The 16,610-nt window shown below is 41.8% G+C and overlaps 1 protein-coding gene across 6 annotated transcripts in view; it reads right to left on the minus strand.

The window, feature by feature from the left end:
• Nucleotides 1-16,610, minus strand: part of MFAP3L (microfibril associated protein 3 like) — a 181,783-nt gene that overhangs the window by 142,797 nt on the left and 22,376 nt on the right. Inside the window, exon 3 of one of the 6 annotated variants that reach the window (XM_044061716.1) lies at nucleotides 14,636-14,697. The exons of the other annotated variants lie outside the window; for them this stretch is intronic. Coding sequence (XP_043917651.1) covers nucleotides 14,636-14,669 — 34 coding nt within the window. The 5' untranslated portion in view covers nucleotides 14,670-14,697. The remainder of the gene's footprint in view (nucleotides 1-14,635; nucleotides 14,698-16,610) is intronic. 6 annotated transcript variants of the gene reach the window in all.

Consider the following 16,610-nt stretch of genomic DNA (forward strand, 5'->3'; position numbering starts at 1 on the left):
ATTAATTTAGACTTGACATGATTAGGGAGAGGTTGTTCCTTCAACCATGCATGTCTCCTAATGACAGACCCTGACACTGCTGCCCTGCTTGAGGCTTCTAGGGGATCATATTCACAGCGTAATGAGTGTTTGGCCACTTGACAAACAGAGTGTAGTAAATCTGCTAACTCTTTCAAATTGGCACAGCTGGGAAATTTGCATTAATAGTTCCAAAGTGTGTTGTTGATATTTTAACATATGGAACTGACAGTTGAGTGCTCTGATAACTAAGGTTGCAGAGGTGTATACTTTTTTACTCTATCTGTCCAGCACTCTGGAATCCTTGTCAGAAGGAATAGGATTCTTGGCAGAACTAGTCTTAGCTCCTTTAGGTTCTTGTGTAATGACCTCTGGGTCTGCAGCAAGATTTCTGTACCAGTATTTGTTAGAATATGGTACTCTGTAATACCTGTCAGGTTTACTGGGAGCAGGTGGGAGGGCATCAGGGGCTAAGCTGGGTTCATGGAAAACATCATCCACCACTTCTACGATAGGAGGATGGCCAGGGGTTTGTGCTGAGGCAGGTCCAGAAAATCTTAGTCTTTTTTTAGACTGGGGGAAGTCCTGAGATTCCCACTGGAAATGTTCCTGGAGGGTGTGAAGGGTTTCCCCAAAGGAAAGGTCTTCTGGTGGGGAGGCAGAAGGAATGGATTCCTCTGCATCTGAATCCTCATAAGCAGTCAGAGTTTGTTGTTACTCTTCAAAATCTGAATAATCAGATTCCTCAGAATCCTGTTCCGTCATAATTTCAGGAGAAGGCTGTTTTTTCCTTTTAGAAGTTGTGGCCTGACTACCCCTGATAAGGGAGATAAGATCCTCCGCCATTTTAAGCATTGGGGCTTGGGGTGGTGGAGGAGCAAGACAGTGGCTAGAGGCAGATTTTCTATGAGTGGCCTGGCTTCTAGGCCTTAGAGTATCCATCGGTCTGAGAGAAACGGTAGTCAGATGAAAAGACATTGTTTTTTGTCTACATTTGGTAGTGCGAGAGGCCTCCTCAGAAGCTGGTGTCTGCATCGCGACTCTGGACACAACCAAGGCAGAGACAGACAAAGGCCCGGAAGACGAAGACTATTTCTGTGGTATACCAGACTTCGAAAGGGTATTGGTAGATGCCTGCATAGATATCGTATCGGGCATCAGGGGCTGCGAAAGCGCCTCACTGAATTCCGGAGAACTGATGACCTGCTTAACAGTAGAGTCATTGGAAGGCTTAGCCTTGTGTGTTATGTCTTGTGTGTTCTGTCTTTATCTTTATTTTTTTTGGAATGACTACAGATTGTTGGCTGACGGACGTCATTTCGGAATGCAAAGATGGAAGGCAAAAATTCCTGTCTACAATAAGAGCTCTACTGCAAATAGTTCTCGTGTTAAAGAGGGCACAGAACCATTTGCCATAGAGCTCTACTGTGAATGGTTCTCGTATTAAAGAGGGCACAGAACCAGCAACGGGGAATGTTGTGGTCTGGGCCTTCACGACATCGGTTAGTGCAAGAAAAAAGGATCCCCAACGGGGTACTTAGCTTTAGATGTTTTCAGCTGTAATTCAAACTCTGGTAGCAACCGACTGGCACACTTGCAAACTGCTTCTGCTACGGGCTCCACGGCAAGAAAGACTGAGGAAATGGCGTCGGCAGCCTTGCTTTACAGCACTGACAACCTGACATCAGTCTACAGGTGACAGCAGCTGACGCAGAAAAACATTGACTCTAGTACTGGGCCGGCCGAGGGCTACCACAGCAGGGATAACCCCACAGGTGATGACTGCAGCTGTGAAACACAAAGAACATCAAGAGAGTTACTGTATAAAGAATGGACCCCCGAGTGAGGGCTAGAGGATGAGAGAATACAGCAGCTGGTAATGCCCAGAGCCTACCGTCTTGGCACTTCCAGCCGTAGCACATGACATTTCCTTTGCAAGTCATGTGGGCATAAAGCATACCAAGAGATGTATTATGCAGAAATTTTATTGGCCTGGGATTGCAAGGGATGTAACAGGGTACTGCAGGACCTGTGAGCAGTGGCAAAAAGTAGGCAAGGCAGGAGACAAGGTCAAAGCTCCATTGATCCCTTTGCCTGTGACTGAGGAGCCATTTCAGAGGGTAGCTACAGATACTGTGAGTTCTACGAGTACCTCAAGTTCCACAGGGAAGACATATATCCTTGTGGTAGTAGATTATGCTACCAGATACCAAAGAAAAGATTGCAAATGCTTTGTTACAGATTTTCATCAAGGTAGGTTTCCGAAAAGAAATACTGACCGACAAAGGTGCCAACTTCATGCCACACCAGCTAGCTTGTCTGTAGAAGCACTGTGGGGTGAATCACCTAAAGACCACCCTACCACTGCCAGACTAATGGTCTGGTGGAGAGGTTAAACTCTTCACTAAAGACCATGCTACAGGCATTTGCAGACCAGTTTAAGAGGGAGTGGGACAAATATCTGCCCCATCTGTTGTTTGCTTACAGAGAGGTATCCCTGGAATCCACAGGTTTTTCACCCTTTAAATTGTACTGGCATAGGGTGAGGGGATCTCTAGATTTGACTTGTGATGAGTGGGAGGATGAGTGTGAATCCCACAAGGAGTCTATTGTGGCATATGTCCAAAACCTCAGGACAAGACTCAGGGAGCTCATAGGCTTGGCCCAGGAGAACCTGGCAGGAGCCCAACAGCAGAAAAAGGTCTGGTATGACAGGAATGCTCAAGCCAGAGAGTATGCTGTGAGGCAGTGGGTTATAGTTCTCATTCCTGTCAGACACAACATGTTGCAGGCAGCTTGGAAGGGACCTTTCAAGGTGGTATGGAAGGTCAGTGATGTTAACTACATGGTAGAACTGCAAAGCAAGAGGCAGAGGCACAAACTGTACCATTTACTGTGACAGGGAAGCCTTTGTGCTGAGTATTTGTAGTAGGAGGCAGGAGGAGTCAGAGAGCTCTATGGCTACAGGGAGCAAGCCAGCAAAATACCAAGTTACTAAGGTGGAGCCTAGGGTTGCAGCCATATGATATGACAGTGCAGCACTGTACTGGGGTTAGCAATGCCAATGCAGATGGGATCTCAAGACAGGGTATGGGGTAATGCATTCCCAGATAGGCTCATCCCTCTCAAACAATGTTTCTCAAGGGGCACTTGAAAAACTAGCTGGAGTCTTCAAAGGCAGGGGGGGGTGATGAAAGGAGGTGCTGCCAGCACAGCCAGCTGGAACTTTGTAAATAATTATAAGTCATTTGTAAATATCAAACTGATTTATACAAGATGCTTTGTGTTACAAATGTATTAGAACTGTATGTCATACAATATGCTGGTGTTACAAATGTGTTAGAACTGTATGTCATGTGTATATCATCAAACAATTGTACATTTGTTGTGGTTGAAAAGGTATTTGTAATGTGCATGCCTTTGAAATGTATCCACAGTGTGCCTTACTGGACAGAACAGAAATGTAAATGCACTACTGTAACTGTTTAAATGCATATGTTTTAACAGAGGAAACTGGCAGCCAGGAAGGTTAACCTCAGTCCACCAAACTTTAAAAGATATCTGAAATTAAATCACTTTATAGGCTAGGCCATAAAGATGTTATCTCACAAGGTTTCAATGCAGCCAGAGACACAAAGTCTGTACTAGGAAGCTTTCTGTATTGTCTTTGGGGTCAACTAATTAGTAAACTGGAAGCATGGAGGTATGAAATTGTTTTATGGCTTCCAGCACCTGCCACAGATTTAAGCAACTGCCCTTGTATGTGTACTTTTACAGGCAGCTGCTAAATCCTGACAACTTCCAGGAATGGGGGTTTGCCTGGGAACTAGAAGTCAGATGACAAGAAGTGATGTCATCCTGCAAGCTATCCCAAGTGTAATGATATTTTAGATATTATTCTGAAAAGTCTCTTAGTGAGACTGAGCATTCTGTATTTTGTCTTGGACCTGACAACATGAAAAACCATTTACCACATCACCTACCTTGCTCTACTAAGTAAGTTATTAGGGAATAGTGATTGTGTTAGATGCAGTCAGGAACATAGTGAAGATTAGTTTAGACATTATTTTTCTTTATTTGTCTGAGCCTATCCTTCAATGTTATTTTAAGTATTTCCAGTGGATGTGAACTCTGATGTCACTGTGAATATATACTTACTATTGTCTTGTTCTTTTATTATTATTAAATATATTTAAACATTCCACTGTGGCTGATCTTTGTAGAGATACTTAAGTTTTGAGGGTACCGACATATTTATTTGGTGACACTGTGTGGGCCACTCCTAACAGCCTTACTTCTTAGTCAAACTACCATTTGTATTAATATTACACAGTAAAATTGGGCAAACTTTGTTAAGGGCATTAAAGTAGCTGGCGAGGGGTTCTGCTGTTAGGGATAACTACCTTATAGTCTGGGTAGAAGGGGGCATTAGCTAGTAAACCTGTGCCAGCCTTTTGTGTGTGTGTAAAACAAACCTCCAAGAATGTGTGTGCCAGCTACTTGAGCAGGGACATGAAGCACAGGCTGGACAAAGAGAGAGAGTGCTAGACTTGGCTTGGAACCCTGGCTAAGGACTCGACTCAACTCTATGGATGTGCCACTGGGAAGTCTTACTGGGGATCTGGAGAAAGCGGGAGAAACCAGCCCTTGACTGAGCGTGGTCTCTGTGTGCTCTTAAGGGAAACTGTGCTTGATGCTTAAAGCTGCATCTGGAAATACTGTGTGCACCTGTTATCCTCCCAGTGAACGTTCCCCCCACTGGTGCCAGTGGTAAGGACTGAGGCTCCTTGATTAATGGGCCAGTGGTGGGTCATCACAGTATCTATAAACTGCTGTGTCTGAGAATAAATTTTAGAATTTGCACACAGTTTATCAATTTGTATGTTTTTACTCCTTCTATCTTATGTATCTATGAAAAAATTTCCTGTTGTGCTCAATATCTTAATATATATTTTCTTCAAATTGTTCTTGATCTTGTCTCACACTACACTTAATCTGTTTGTCCAGCTTGTTTATTTCAGTTTTCAAAGTTGTAGTCCGACCTCTCTTCCATTTCTTATATCTTCTTTTGTCTCTCACCTTAATCAGATATCTTGTTTTTATGGAAATATATCCCCCTAATGTTGCATGCCTAGATCCTGATATTAAACTTTTTTATTTTTTGCACTCAAACAAATTCTCTTTCAAAACTTTCCACATTCCATCTGCAGTTTTTCCACTGAACACCTCACTCCAGATGTTCTTCGTGTTTCACTGTTGCAGTCATTACATTTGGGTAATCTACTGGCAGGTTGCCCACAGTCGGTCTGAATAACAAAGTCTTGGGTCCTGCGTCGGTTGCTGTCTCCTCTTCCATGACGTCAGGTCATCAGGGGTATAAAACATGCAGCTGACGCCATTTTATTCAGTCTTTCTTGCCACGCGGTGCCCAAAGCAGAAGCAGTTCACGAGTACCGGTTGGCTAACTCCTGAAATTTTCGTATTCAAGTTTCAGAACCGAAGTCTTCAAACTAAAGCTAAGTACCCCGTTGGGGAAACTTTTTCTTGCTCCTTACCGATGTCAGTAAAAGTTAATAATTGCATTACTTGTGTGAAGCAAATACCTCATAAGGATTTTCATTTGTACTGTATTCCTTGCCTAGGCCCTGATCACAACATGCCTTGCTGTCAGTTTTGTGGTAGATTTAACCAACACACTATTAAGCGTCAGTATATTTTTGCTTCTAAATATTTTGGTTCAAGATTTAGTTATCCTGAAATGTCGTTGGTTAGCAATCAGACTACTGGAGTTCATAGAAAACGCAAAGAAAAGGACAGAGACAGAACGATGACGAAGTTTCTCCTAAGCCAGACGCCGGTACTCAGTGAGGACCGTTCGCAGACCCTGATACCCACTACTTTTGAGTCGCATGCCTCTACCGAGACCCATTCGGAGTCCGGTATGCTGCGAGGTTCTCAGAGTATTGAATCCACGGATGTCTCTTCCTTGGATGGGTCCGGAGCCGCTGAGCAAGCACTGGCTTCTGAGGGTGTTTTCAGGCCTCAACATTTTTATATTAAACCAATGCCAGCAACAAAAACAAGGTGAAAAACAACTTCTATGTCTAAAAAACCGATGCATGAGCCATGTGCTCAAGTCCCTACGCCTAAAAAACAGATTATCAAAATGGCTGAGGATTTAATTACCTTGATCAGGGGTTCCCAACCCCCCCTCCCCCGCTAAGAGGCCTAGGCAAGGCACCGATTATGAATCTTCAGATCAGATTTCCATTTCTTTTGATTCCTCTTCTGATCAGGAATTTTCTATTCCACCCTATGAGGATTCTGATGCAGAGGAATCCATCCCATCTGCATCTCCTCCTGAGGATTACTCTTCTGGAGAGACTTTGCATACTTTAAGGGAACATTTTCACTGGGGGAGTCAGGACTTCTCTGAATCAAAAAAGAGGCTTAGAGATTTCCTTCTTCTTCCTCAGTATAGGCCTCTGACAATACCTCCTGTATTAGACATTGTGGATGATGTGTTCTCGGAATCAAGCATGGCTCCTGATTCCCTCTCTCAGGCTCCTAGTAAGCCAGAGATATTACAGGGTTCCCAACTCCCACAAATTTATTTTCAAAAATCCTGCTGCGTCTGATGGAGATTCCAGAGTGCTGGATAGATGGGGTAAGAAGGTTTATACGTCTGCAACCTTGGCAATCAGAGCTTTAAACTGACAGTTTCATATGCTTAAATATCGACAGCATGTTATGGGCTTATTGAAACAGAAAATGATGGTGATTTCTCATTGTGTGGAAAATAAAGAGTTACAGGAATTATTGCAATCAGCAGAACAGGTTGGAAAGCATACTTTGCAATGTGGTTTTGATTCCTTGGAGGCCTCTTGTAGGGCCGCCATCACTGGATCTGGGATTAGAAGGCATGCCTGGCTCAAGGAGCAAAATCTGCCTGATCATGTTAAAGCTAAATTGTTGGATGCCCCTTTGCAGCATGATACTCTATTTGGTAATAAGGCAGAAGACGTTTTAAAGACAATGGAAGACAAAGCTAAATCTATGCAAACTGTAAAAGATTTCTTGCAAGTGCAGCCACCCAGGTTCAGTAGGCACTGGCCTACTAAAAATTGGTCCTTTCCTGTGTCCAACAGTGCCACTCAGGGCAAATCCAGGTGCTCAGAAGGCTCCCGATATCAATCACAGGGTTCTTATAGGTCAAAGCAATGGGGTGCCTCCACCTCCAAATCTGGAGGAAACAAAGCACAACCCTACAGTTAGCAGTCTCAATGACTTTCCTCTACCATCACCAAGCACTTATCTTTTGGCAGCCCCCTTGGGGGGAAAACTAGTACTTCATGCTCAAAATTGGCAGTTAATTACCAAGGACAAGTGGGTATTAAACACAGTATCCCAGGGGTACAGATTTCATTTCCATACTTTGCCAAGTCCAAACGGATGGCCGGATCTGCCACAAAACCAGTGGGCAGAGGCCCAGAAACAAGTCAGGTCCCGCATGGATATGAGGGCTATTCAACCGGTTCCAGAAAAGGAAAAAGGACAAGGTTTTTATTCAAGACTTTTCCTGGTACCCACAAGACAATTCATGGCGTCTAATACTGGACTTATCGATTTTGAACATGTTCCTGGACATTCCAAAATTCAAAATGTTGACTTTACAACAGCTACTGCCTATGCTACGCAGGAATGCTTGGTTAGTAATTCCAGACTTAAAATAGGCATACCTGCATATCCCAATAAGGGAATCATGCAGAAGATACCTCCGCTTCAAAGCAGGTTTTTTTGCATTACCAATTCTCTGCACTGCCCTTTGGCTTATCTACTGCACTCAGGGTCTTTACAAAGTGCCTGGCACCAGTAATTGCATTCTGCAGACAAAGAAGCATACAAATGTATCCTTATCTGGACGATTGTCTCATTCAAGCAGAGGACAAGGACACTCTTCTTCAACATCTGGTGTTTGTAAAAAGGCTTCTAGCATGCCTAGGGTACACCATAAATGAAAAGAAATCACAACTGGTACCCTCTCAAATAATTACATTCCTGGGTGCAAGCTTGAATACAACTGCCCAGATGGCTTACCTCACGCCAGACAAACAAAGGCAACTGATAACATACTTCAAACAGATGGCAACAAAACCCCAGTTATCTGTAAGACAAATTCTGTAGGCTCTGGGGTTCATGGCATATTGCATTCTACTAATTCCATATGCAAGACTGCATATGAGGAAACTTCAATGGTACCTAAAAAGTCTATGGAGTCAACATTGTCACGGCCTGGAAACAATAATTCCTCTCATTCCCTGCCTACAACAGGAGTTTCTTTGGTGGGCAGAGACAGGTCACCAAAACAAGGGACTGTCATTCACTCTACCCCCTGCCACCCAAACCCTAACTACAGATGCATCAGACTATGCTTGGGGGGCCCACATGGCAGGGAGATGCATTCAGGGCAAATGGAGCCCAAACCAAATGCATCTGCATATCAATCAGAAAGAGATGCTAGCTGTTCCAAATGCTCTGACAGCCTTTAAGGACTTACTTCATCCAGGACAGCTACTGATAAAGACAGACAGCACCACAGTTATGTGGTACATAAACAAGCAGGGGGGTACACATTCCTACCCCCTTTGCAGACTAGCCATGGCTTTGTGGAACACAGCCTTGACTTACCAAATACATCTTCAAGCTCAATTCCTGCCAGGAAAACAAAATACTCTAGCAGACGACCTAAGCAGAAATCTTATGGACCCGCACAAATGGAAACTGGATCCACAAATCTTCAGCAAGATAACACAGAAATGGGGGAGCCCAGACATAGATCTATTTGCCTCTCCCCAAAATTATCAGTTGGACAAATTCTGCACAAGAACTCATCACAAAAAAGCATGGAAAGTGGATGTTCTATCCTTCAGTTGGAAAAAGCTATCAGTCTATGCCTTTCCCCGTCTGCCTCTACTCTCCAAGGTCTTACTAAAAGTCAGACAGGAAAAACCAAAAATGATCCTAATTGCTCCGGACTGGCCCCGCCAGCACTGGTACCCGCTTCTAAGGAATATGTCTCACCATCCTCCATGGTATTGCCTGAAATACCTCATCTACTGTCTCGCAGAACTATCAAATTCTGCACACACAGCTCCAGACTCTGAATCTTGCAGCATGGCTAATCAACTAATTATTCAAACACCTCTCAGTAAATTTGTGATGGATGTCATTTTGCAAGCCAGAAGGCCTAGTACTAGAAAATCTTATGCTGATAAATGGAAGAGATTCTGTGCTTGGAATCAAGCACAAGGAATAGACACAGCAAAGCCCAATATTCCTCAGATTTTACAATATTTGACTGAGATGCTTGACAAGGGCCTATCTTTTTCTTCAATAAAAATCCATGCCTCTGCCATCTCGGCTCATTACAATACAGAGCCTCGCCTCTTTTCTCATCCTCTGCTTAAATAGTATCTTAGAGGAGCAAAAAATGTAAGGCCTCCCAGAAGAGCACCAACTCCTGCATGGGACCTCAATTTTGTGCTGAAAAAGCTCACCCTGCCTCCTTTTGAACCAGCAGCTACTGTGGATATAAAATTTCTATCTTGGAAAACAGCTTTTCTTTTGGCAGTCACTTCAGCAAGAAGGGTCTCAGAACTACAGGCTCTCATGGCAGTGGAGCCTTTTATTATATTTTACCTGGACAGGATGTCCCTCAGGACCAATCCTTCTTTTATGCTTAAGGTGGTATCTAGTGTGGCTCTTAACCAGACCATTCACCTGCCAACTTTTTACCCAAATCCGCAGAACAAGGGGGAGCGGATTCTGCATTCACTGGATGTACACAGACAACTAAGATTCTACCTAAATAGGACCAAATTTCTAAGAAAGTCTGAGCAACTACTGGTAGCATTTGCTGCAGGGTCAGATGGGAAGGCTATATCAAAGCAGACAATTTCTAACTGGATAAGCCACTGCATTTGTTTCTGCTATTTGCACCATGGTAAACTTGTGCCCAAGGGGATCAGATCACATTCCACCAGGGCTGCCTCTACTTCAGCAGCTTTTCTCAGAGGGGTTCCAACCAAAGACATTCTAGAAGCTGCTACTTGGAGCTCTGTTCATACCTTCACAAAGCATTATCATTTACCTCTCTTCTCCAAATCCAGGGCAGGCTTTGTCACTGCAGTTCTGCAGGGCCTTATAGCCGCTCCTAATGCTGTTTAGTTCCATCATCCCATCCATAGCTTTGGGATTCTATCCAAATGTAATGACTGCAACAGTGAAACATGAAGAACATAGTACAGTTGTGTACACTTACCATAAATGTAGATGTTCGAGTGTATTCACTGTTGCAATCCGGGTTACCCACCCGCCATCCCCCTTTCTATACCTTTTCTTTCCTTCACTATACTCAAAAGCCTTTGTGGTGTATTTGCTTTTAGTTGAAGGTAAAGTTTATGTTTCTAAAAGTGCATTTATATATTTACTGTTTACTTATATATATATTTTTTTGCTCCCCATTTTGGGGGCACCTGACATCTGGGGCAAGAAAAACTGAATAAAATGGTGTCGGCTGCATGTTTTATACCCCTGACAACCTGACGTCATGGAAGAGGAGACAGGAACCGACGCAGGACCCAAGACTTGGTTATTCAGGCCGACTGAGGGCAACCTGCCAGCAGATTACCCAAATGTAATGACTGCAACAGTGAATACACTCGAACATCTACATTTATGGTAAGTGTACACAACTGTACTTTAGTTTTATACAGTAACTGTTTTGCTTCCCTATAATCTGTAATTAACCTTCTCTGCATTGGTTTAGATTTCAGTTTGGCAGAATTATCTAGCAACAAATTAACCTTTATGACCCCATGATCACTGCACGTCAACAGTGGTATAACTTGACTTGAAGTTACAGTAATTTCTTTAGAAACGCAAACAATGTCTAGTATGTTCTGTCACCTGGTAGTTTTTTGTACAATCTGAAGCAATTGTTGTTCCTGAATATATGTTAGGAATAATTTTCTTACTAATGTTGTTCAATCAATATTATTCCAGTTTGTTTCTGGTAAATTTCAGTCCCCAGCTAATATTATGCTTCCCTCCTGTGTTTCATGCAAGAAATATATGACTTCCTCTAGGTCATCTGCACTTGACTTTGGTGGTCTATGCACTCCAACAATTGTTATATGTTCCAGGGTTGTCTTTGTCACAGTTACATAGTCTATAGTATTGGTGTCATCACTGAATAATGTAATAATCACAGCCTCCTAACTATATTTAACCCCTGTCATAACACCTCCACCTGAATTTTTGTTAGAATATCTGTTGCAGTCAAAACATTTACACCCTGACAAAATTAGTTAAAGAATAATGACTGGAAACCATGTTTCACAAACAATAACATCAATCTTGTGGGAACATAGCAAGTTTTCCAATAAAAAAAACTTTACTATTAATGCTCCTAGCATTAATCATCAGAGATGCATCAAATGCTGCTATCTGTGAACTGTTAATAGATCTGTCTAGTCTTTGTCAAATATTGCAAAATACCTGCTGCAAAACTTCTGTTCCCTGATCTTGACAAATGGACACTATCCTGTCTGAATACATGTGTGCCCAAAACTAGGCTTGGATGCTCTACACATTTCCATTTTTTTAAACAAGACATTTTTCCATGTAGGTATTTATTAAAAAATCTTTTCATTCACTGTGACCTGGTTATTTTTTCTGTATATGATTTGTGAAAAACATGACCTAACACCAGTACAAGCTGGTTGTACAGAGTTTGTGAACAATTTTGCATAGGCTGCTGTGTTCTCAGGGTTTCAGGGAGCACTGCATTTTGAAAAAAACGTTACTTAATAAAAGGCAGTTTGCCTTGAAATATTTCTGAACTGTTATTGGGTTTACTGGGATTAACAAATCGACTGTGATTTTGAAGAAGATAGCTTTATTGTCAGACCTTACCAGGAAGGTTGTGACACTGGGGGTGGTGCAGCATTGTTCCATATTTGTGAGTACGACGTCCAGTATGTTGGAACCTCTAGTGGGTGTACGCACTAACTGGTTAAGGGTGTTTGCATTTACAAAGTCCAGATATGGGGCCATGTAGGATTCCAGTCTACAGAAGGATAACTCAAGTCCCTCATGATTAACGTGTTAGGCTGGATGGTGAGTGCCTCCAACAGGTTTAAATAGGTGCTACAAGTTCTGTGGGACATAGAAGATGACCTATAGCTTGCTAGGGAATGGGATGGCATTTTATCTATGGTGTCCTGCACGCAGAGAAACTCTAGCACATCATCTTGTTTAACCTATACCTTTAGACCCTGTCTGTGTAGCTACTAGTCTAAACGTGTGGAAGGTACTAAACTATTGCACTGCCGGGGTACTCTGTGCAGCTTTAAACCATGTCTCATAACAGCACAGATGTCTACATTCTCCAGGGTAAGAAGGATGTTTAGGTTTATGTTTAGGATCCTGGCATTGTTCAGTACCATCCTGAGGTTCAGTTAAGTTGATTTTGCTGTTAGTAGGTTTGTCAATTTGGCATTGCTCAAAAAAGGCTCTAAGGGGGAGGATACAGTTTTAACCAGTATTTGAAAGCCTAGTGGAGACAGGTACAGACCATTCTTGGTAAAGCAACATGGTCTGTTGACTCATCAGACCTATCAAAGTACAACAGCCCATTGGTTCATACCTAACAAGGCATATCCAACAACTGGAATGTCCACAGATGTTCCTCACTAAAAGAATACAGGGCATAAATAACATCTTCTGTGCAGACCAGGGCACTATTTATGAATTCTGTCTTCTACATGCTGTTGAGACGAGATCTGTACTTGTCATGCAAAACATCATTGGATCCTATTCTGATGGGACTCCTGCATATGTGCAAAACAAACAGCTCCAGAATTACCCATTCTAATAACCTCAACCTTGCCAATGATATGAATAGGACCTGCCGGAAAGACAGGTATGTGTCTAAAAGACTACCCCTTCCCTGGAACAGGCTTCCCAACCATGTAAAGAAGAGTTTCTCTCTAATCCAATTCAACTGTAACTTGGATAAATGGGTGGGGAACTGGAAATTCAAACCAGTTTAGCACCTATGCCCCTAATGGACACAGGCAGCCTGTAAATGGTTCATCTCCTAGGCCCCTGCTTGCAATCATGTCATCTCTTGAGCCCTTGCTTACACTACCTAGGGTACAATAACTTGTCAGTGGTTTGGAATGCATGGCTAGGCTTACAAGGGTCTCAGTGGTCCTTAGCCTAGTATACACCTACACACCTATGAACCTGTGTGTTGGGAACAAGTCAATATTACCTGCAAGCTGACTAACCTGGGTGCTACACGGAACTGCACTACTCACAGAATCAGTTCCACATACAGAGTTCTCTTAGGTGACAGAAAAGCTCTGAAGGGCCTGGTGACCAAACTTGTCTTTCAGTCAGTTCAGCTCAATCTGTCTGACAGTTTGGATGCACAGAAGGTGCCTTGAAGCTTTGTAAGCTGTCTGGCTGTTTTATCCTTGGCAGAATATAACTCACACAGCCAAGGCTACTGCAGCAGTAAACAATATGATGAAGATTTTATGAGAATATCTGAGAGTGAACAACTCTAGAACCTACTGGTCATCGTTTATGGTTCACCAAGGTGCACTGAATTTGCAGATCCACCAAATGACAGTCCTAGACCATATTGTGACAGTGCAGCTGACAGGGTTTTTCAATAAGGTGACTTAGGTGGCACTGTTCAAGGAAAGACTGTATGTCATTTCACTGCACTGCTTAGACAGTGAGGATGCTCCTCCTCTTTTGGGACTGGCTAGACTTAGAAGAAATTGGTGGAAGCAGAAGGCTCAAAGAGAACCCTCAAACAGGTGAGAGTATGTTTCTTGTGAAACAGGGTGTGTATCATGTCTTAACTAGCTGGCTGCAAAGAAGACCTACTCCAAGAAATAAGCACACAGCATCTACCTCCAAAGTACCTCCTTCTGGAAGAATAAGCCAAACCACGTTATTCTGTACAGGCATACACCTTAGCCTGTTGCCCTAGCCACACCACTTGTAGAGTCAAAGTTATGGTATTACACAGGTTAGCCCACCTTACAAGTTATAGACAGAATTTCTACATGTCTCTCCTTCAGTCCAAACTTTAAAAGGTCCACAAACTTTTCCAAAGCCCTTTTTAGAAGGTGATAATGTGCCAGAGTAATGACTTCTTGGCCACAGTAGTCCAAAGCTTTGGACTCCTGTCAAATACCAAAGTAAATGCTTTCTGGGATGTATGTTAGGCCGATGAGATCAAAGAAGTCTATGTTAAGTTGCTTAGTTAATTGTTCTACCTACTCAGGTGACAGCTTACAGAGGGTTTCCATCTCCTTAAAGGCTGAAGGGGCAATGTCAAGTACCTGTAGAATACTCAGAAAGCTGACTCCAGAAGGGATAAATAAGGCTCCTCAGGCCTTTTCTCCACATACTCTGCAGGGTGGCAGCACAGTAGAACTGATATCCACAACTGTTCACCACTTATGTATGAACACCAAAGTGTACTTGTGTTTTGTTATACACACAATTCAGACATTAGAGTAGAAAGAATTACCTGAGATACTGTAAAGACCAGCACAGTCCCCCATGCATGCTGGGTGAAAGGGACAAAGCCTCCTGAAAAAAAAAGTTGGCTTACAAAGAATTAATGTGGCAATTAAATTGAAAGCATACATAACTCTATGTCTTACTGATAGTATTTTTATTGACTGTTTTGAACATGAGAGCTGCTAAATCACAAATCTTGTTGTTTTATGGAAATTTCAGGTTGATGTTGGCGTGGTTAATACAATTTTTAAATAAATATTTAATAAGTTTAATTATGTCACTCATTTCTTGGATAATATACCTTATTTAATAATACAGATAAAATAACAAGACTGTGGATACTACACAAGTGGCTGCTTACTGGTGGACACCACATGTTTTTTCTTATTAGTGGTCTGAATTTTTACCAGATAGGCAGCGTAAAAAGAAGTCCAATAGTTATGCAAGTTTATTGATATTCAAGAAGGTAAGCGCTTTCGGCTGTGACACCAGTCTTCCTCAGACAACCATTACAATAAAACCAACTTGTTATATAGTGAACCTCACTTGCTAATAGCCATCAATTATCCAATTAATATTGATTATAACACAATTACATACATATTTTTAAAACCAAGTATTAAAACTATAAATTTATTTAAATTATTGCACAATGCCCTATCTATTATAAACTTTTAACTTTAAAATACTTGTGAAGGAAATGAATCATTTAAACATGGGAACTGTATGGCATTTAAATAAACTTGCCACCAATATTCCCTTGATTCTAAAATTGTTTTCCAGGGACATTTTCTTCGATTTTGTCGAATTTGTTCTAATACTACAAACTTAAATTTATGTGTTGGATTATGCTCTATATGTCTGTAAAGTGCATTAGTATGTGATTTTTTGTTGATGTCATAAATATGCTCATACATGCGTTGTTTTAACTTCCGTTCTGTTTTGCCTATATAATAGGCAGAACAGTGTGAACATATTGCTGCATATATGACACCCATTGTATTGCAGTTGTAATGTCCTGGAATAGTAATGCGCATTCCCATTATGGATAGCTCATCCACTTCTAAAATATAGCTGCAGTATGTGTACATATTACAATTCCTCATTTCACCACAAAATTAGAGCATGCATTACACCAATCTTTAAGATTCCAGTCCCTTTTATAAATAACCAAAAAGGTTGTATGCCCAAGATTTTGGTTAGGTCTGTGTCACCTGTGATAAACTGAATAATATCTGCAGTGTCATTAGTGTATGTTGTTATAAAACCTGCATTACCATACTTGTTTGTGTTGGATTGTTCCATTGTTTGTACTATATTTGAGGATGACCTTACTGAATATGATTCTGAATCAACTATGGTACATATTGATAATAAAGGTTTATAAAACCATGTATTGTTCACCACCTCAGTGATAATACTATCTACAAATTGTTTGGGATAATCCCTGTTTAAAAACATATCACCAATATGTTGACATTCTTCTATAAAATCATGCATATCAGTAACTATCCGAGCTGCACAGACCATTTGTTCCTTTATAACAGCTTTCTTAATATAAGGGTGACTGCTGGTACAATGTAAAAACGTATTAGAATAAGTATTTTTCCTAAATATACCAGCTTTTAAGTAACATTGTGATGTATCTTTAGTTAACAGAACATCTAAATATGATATCTTGTCATGTCTCACTTCATGTGTGAACTTTAAAAATCAGTGCAACTGTTCATAAAGTGCATAAATTCAACAATGTCTTTTGGGGAGTCAAAGTGTTACCTCTTTCCTCTTCCTCAAAAACTTTCCTCCCCAGCTCTGTCTGTAGAGAAGGGGAAGAGTAGGGGAGCCCCACCACTGGAGCAGGATGGCAACTTGCTGATGCAGGGTGCCCATGAGCAGACGGACGACTAGTCGTAAGCACTGATAAGAAAGGGGAAGTGACACCAGCTGGAAAAATTTGACCCTTCTCCCTAGAGAACATCCTC

The sequence above is a fragment of the Protopterus annectens genome, chromosome 2.part0 (genome assembly GCF_019279795.1).
Source record: "Protopterus annectens isolate FY-2018-M chromosome 2.part0, PAN1.0, whole genome shotgun sequence".
Lineage (NCBI taxonomy): Eukaryota > Metazoa > Chordata > Ceratodontiformes > Protopteridae > Protopterus > Protopterus annectens.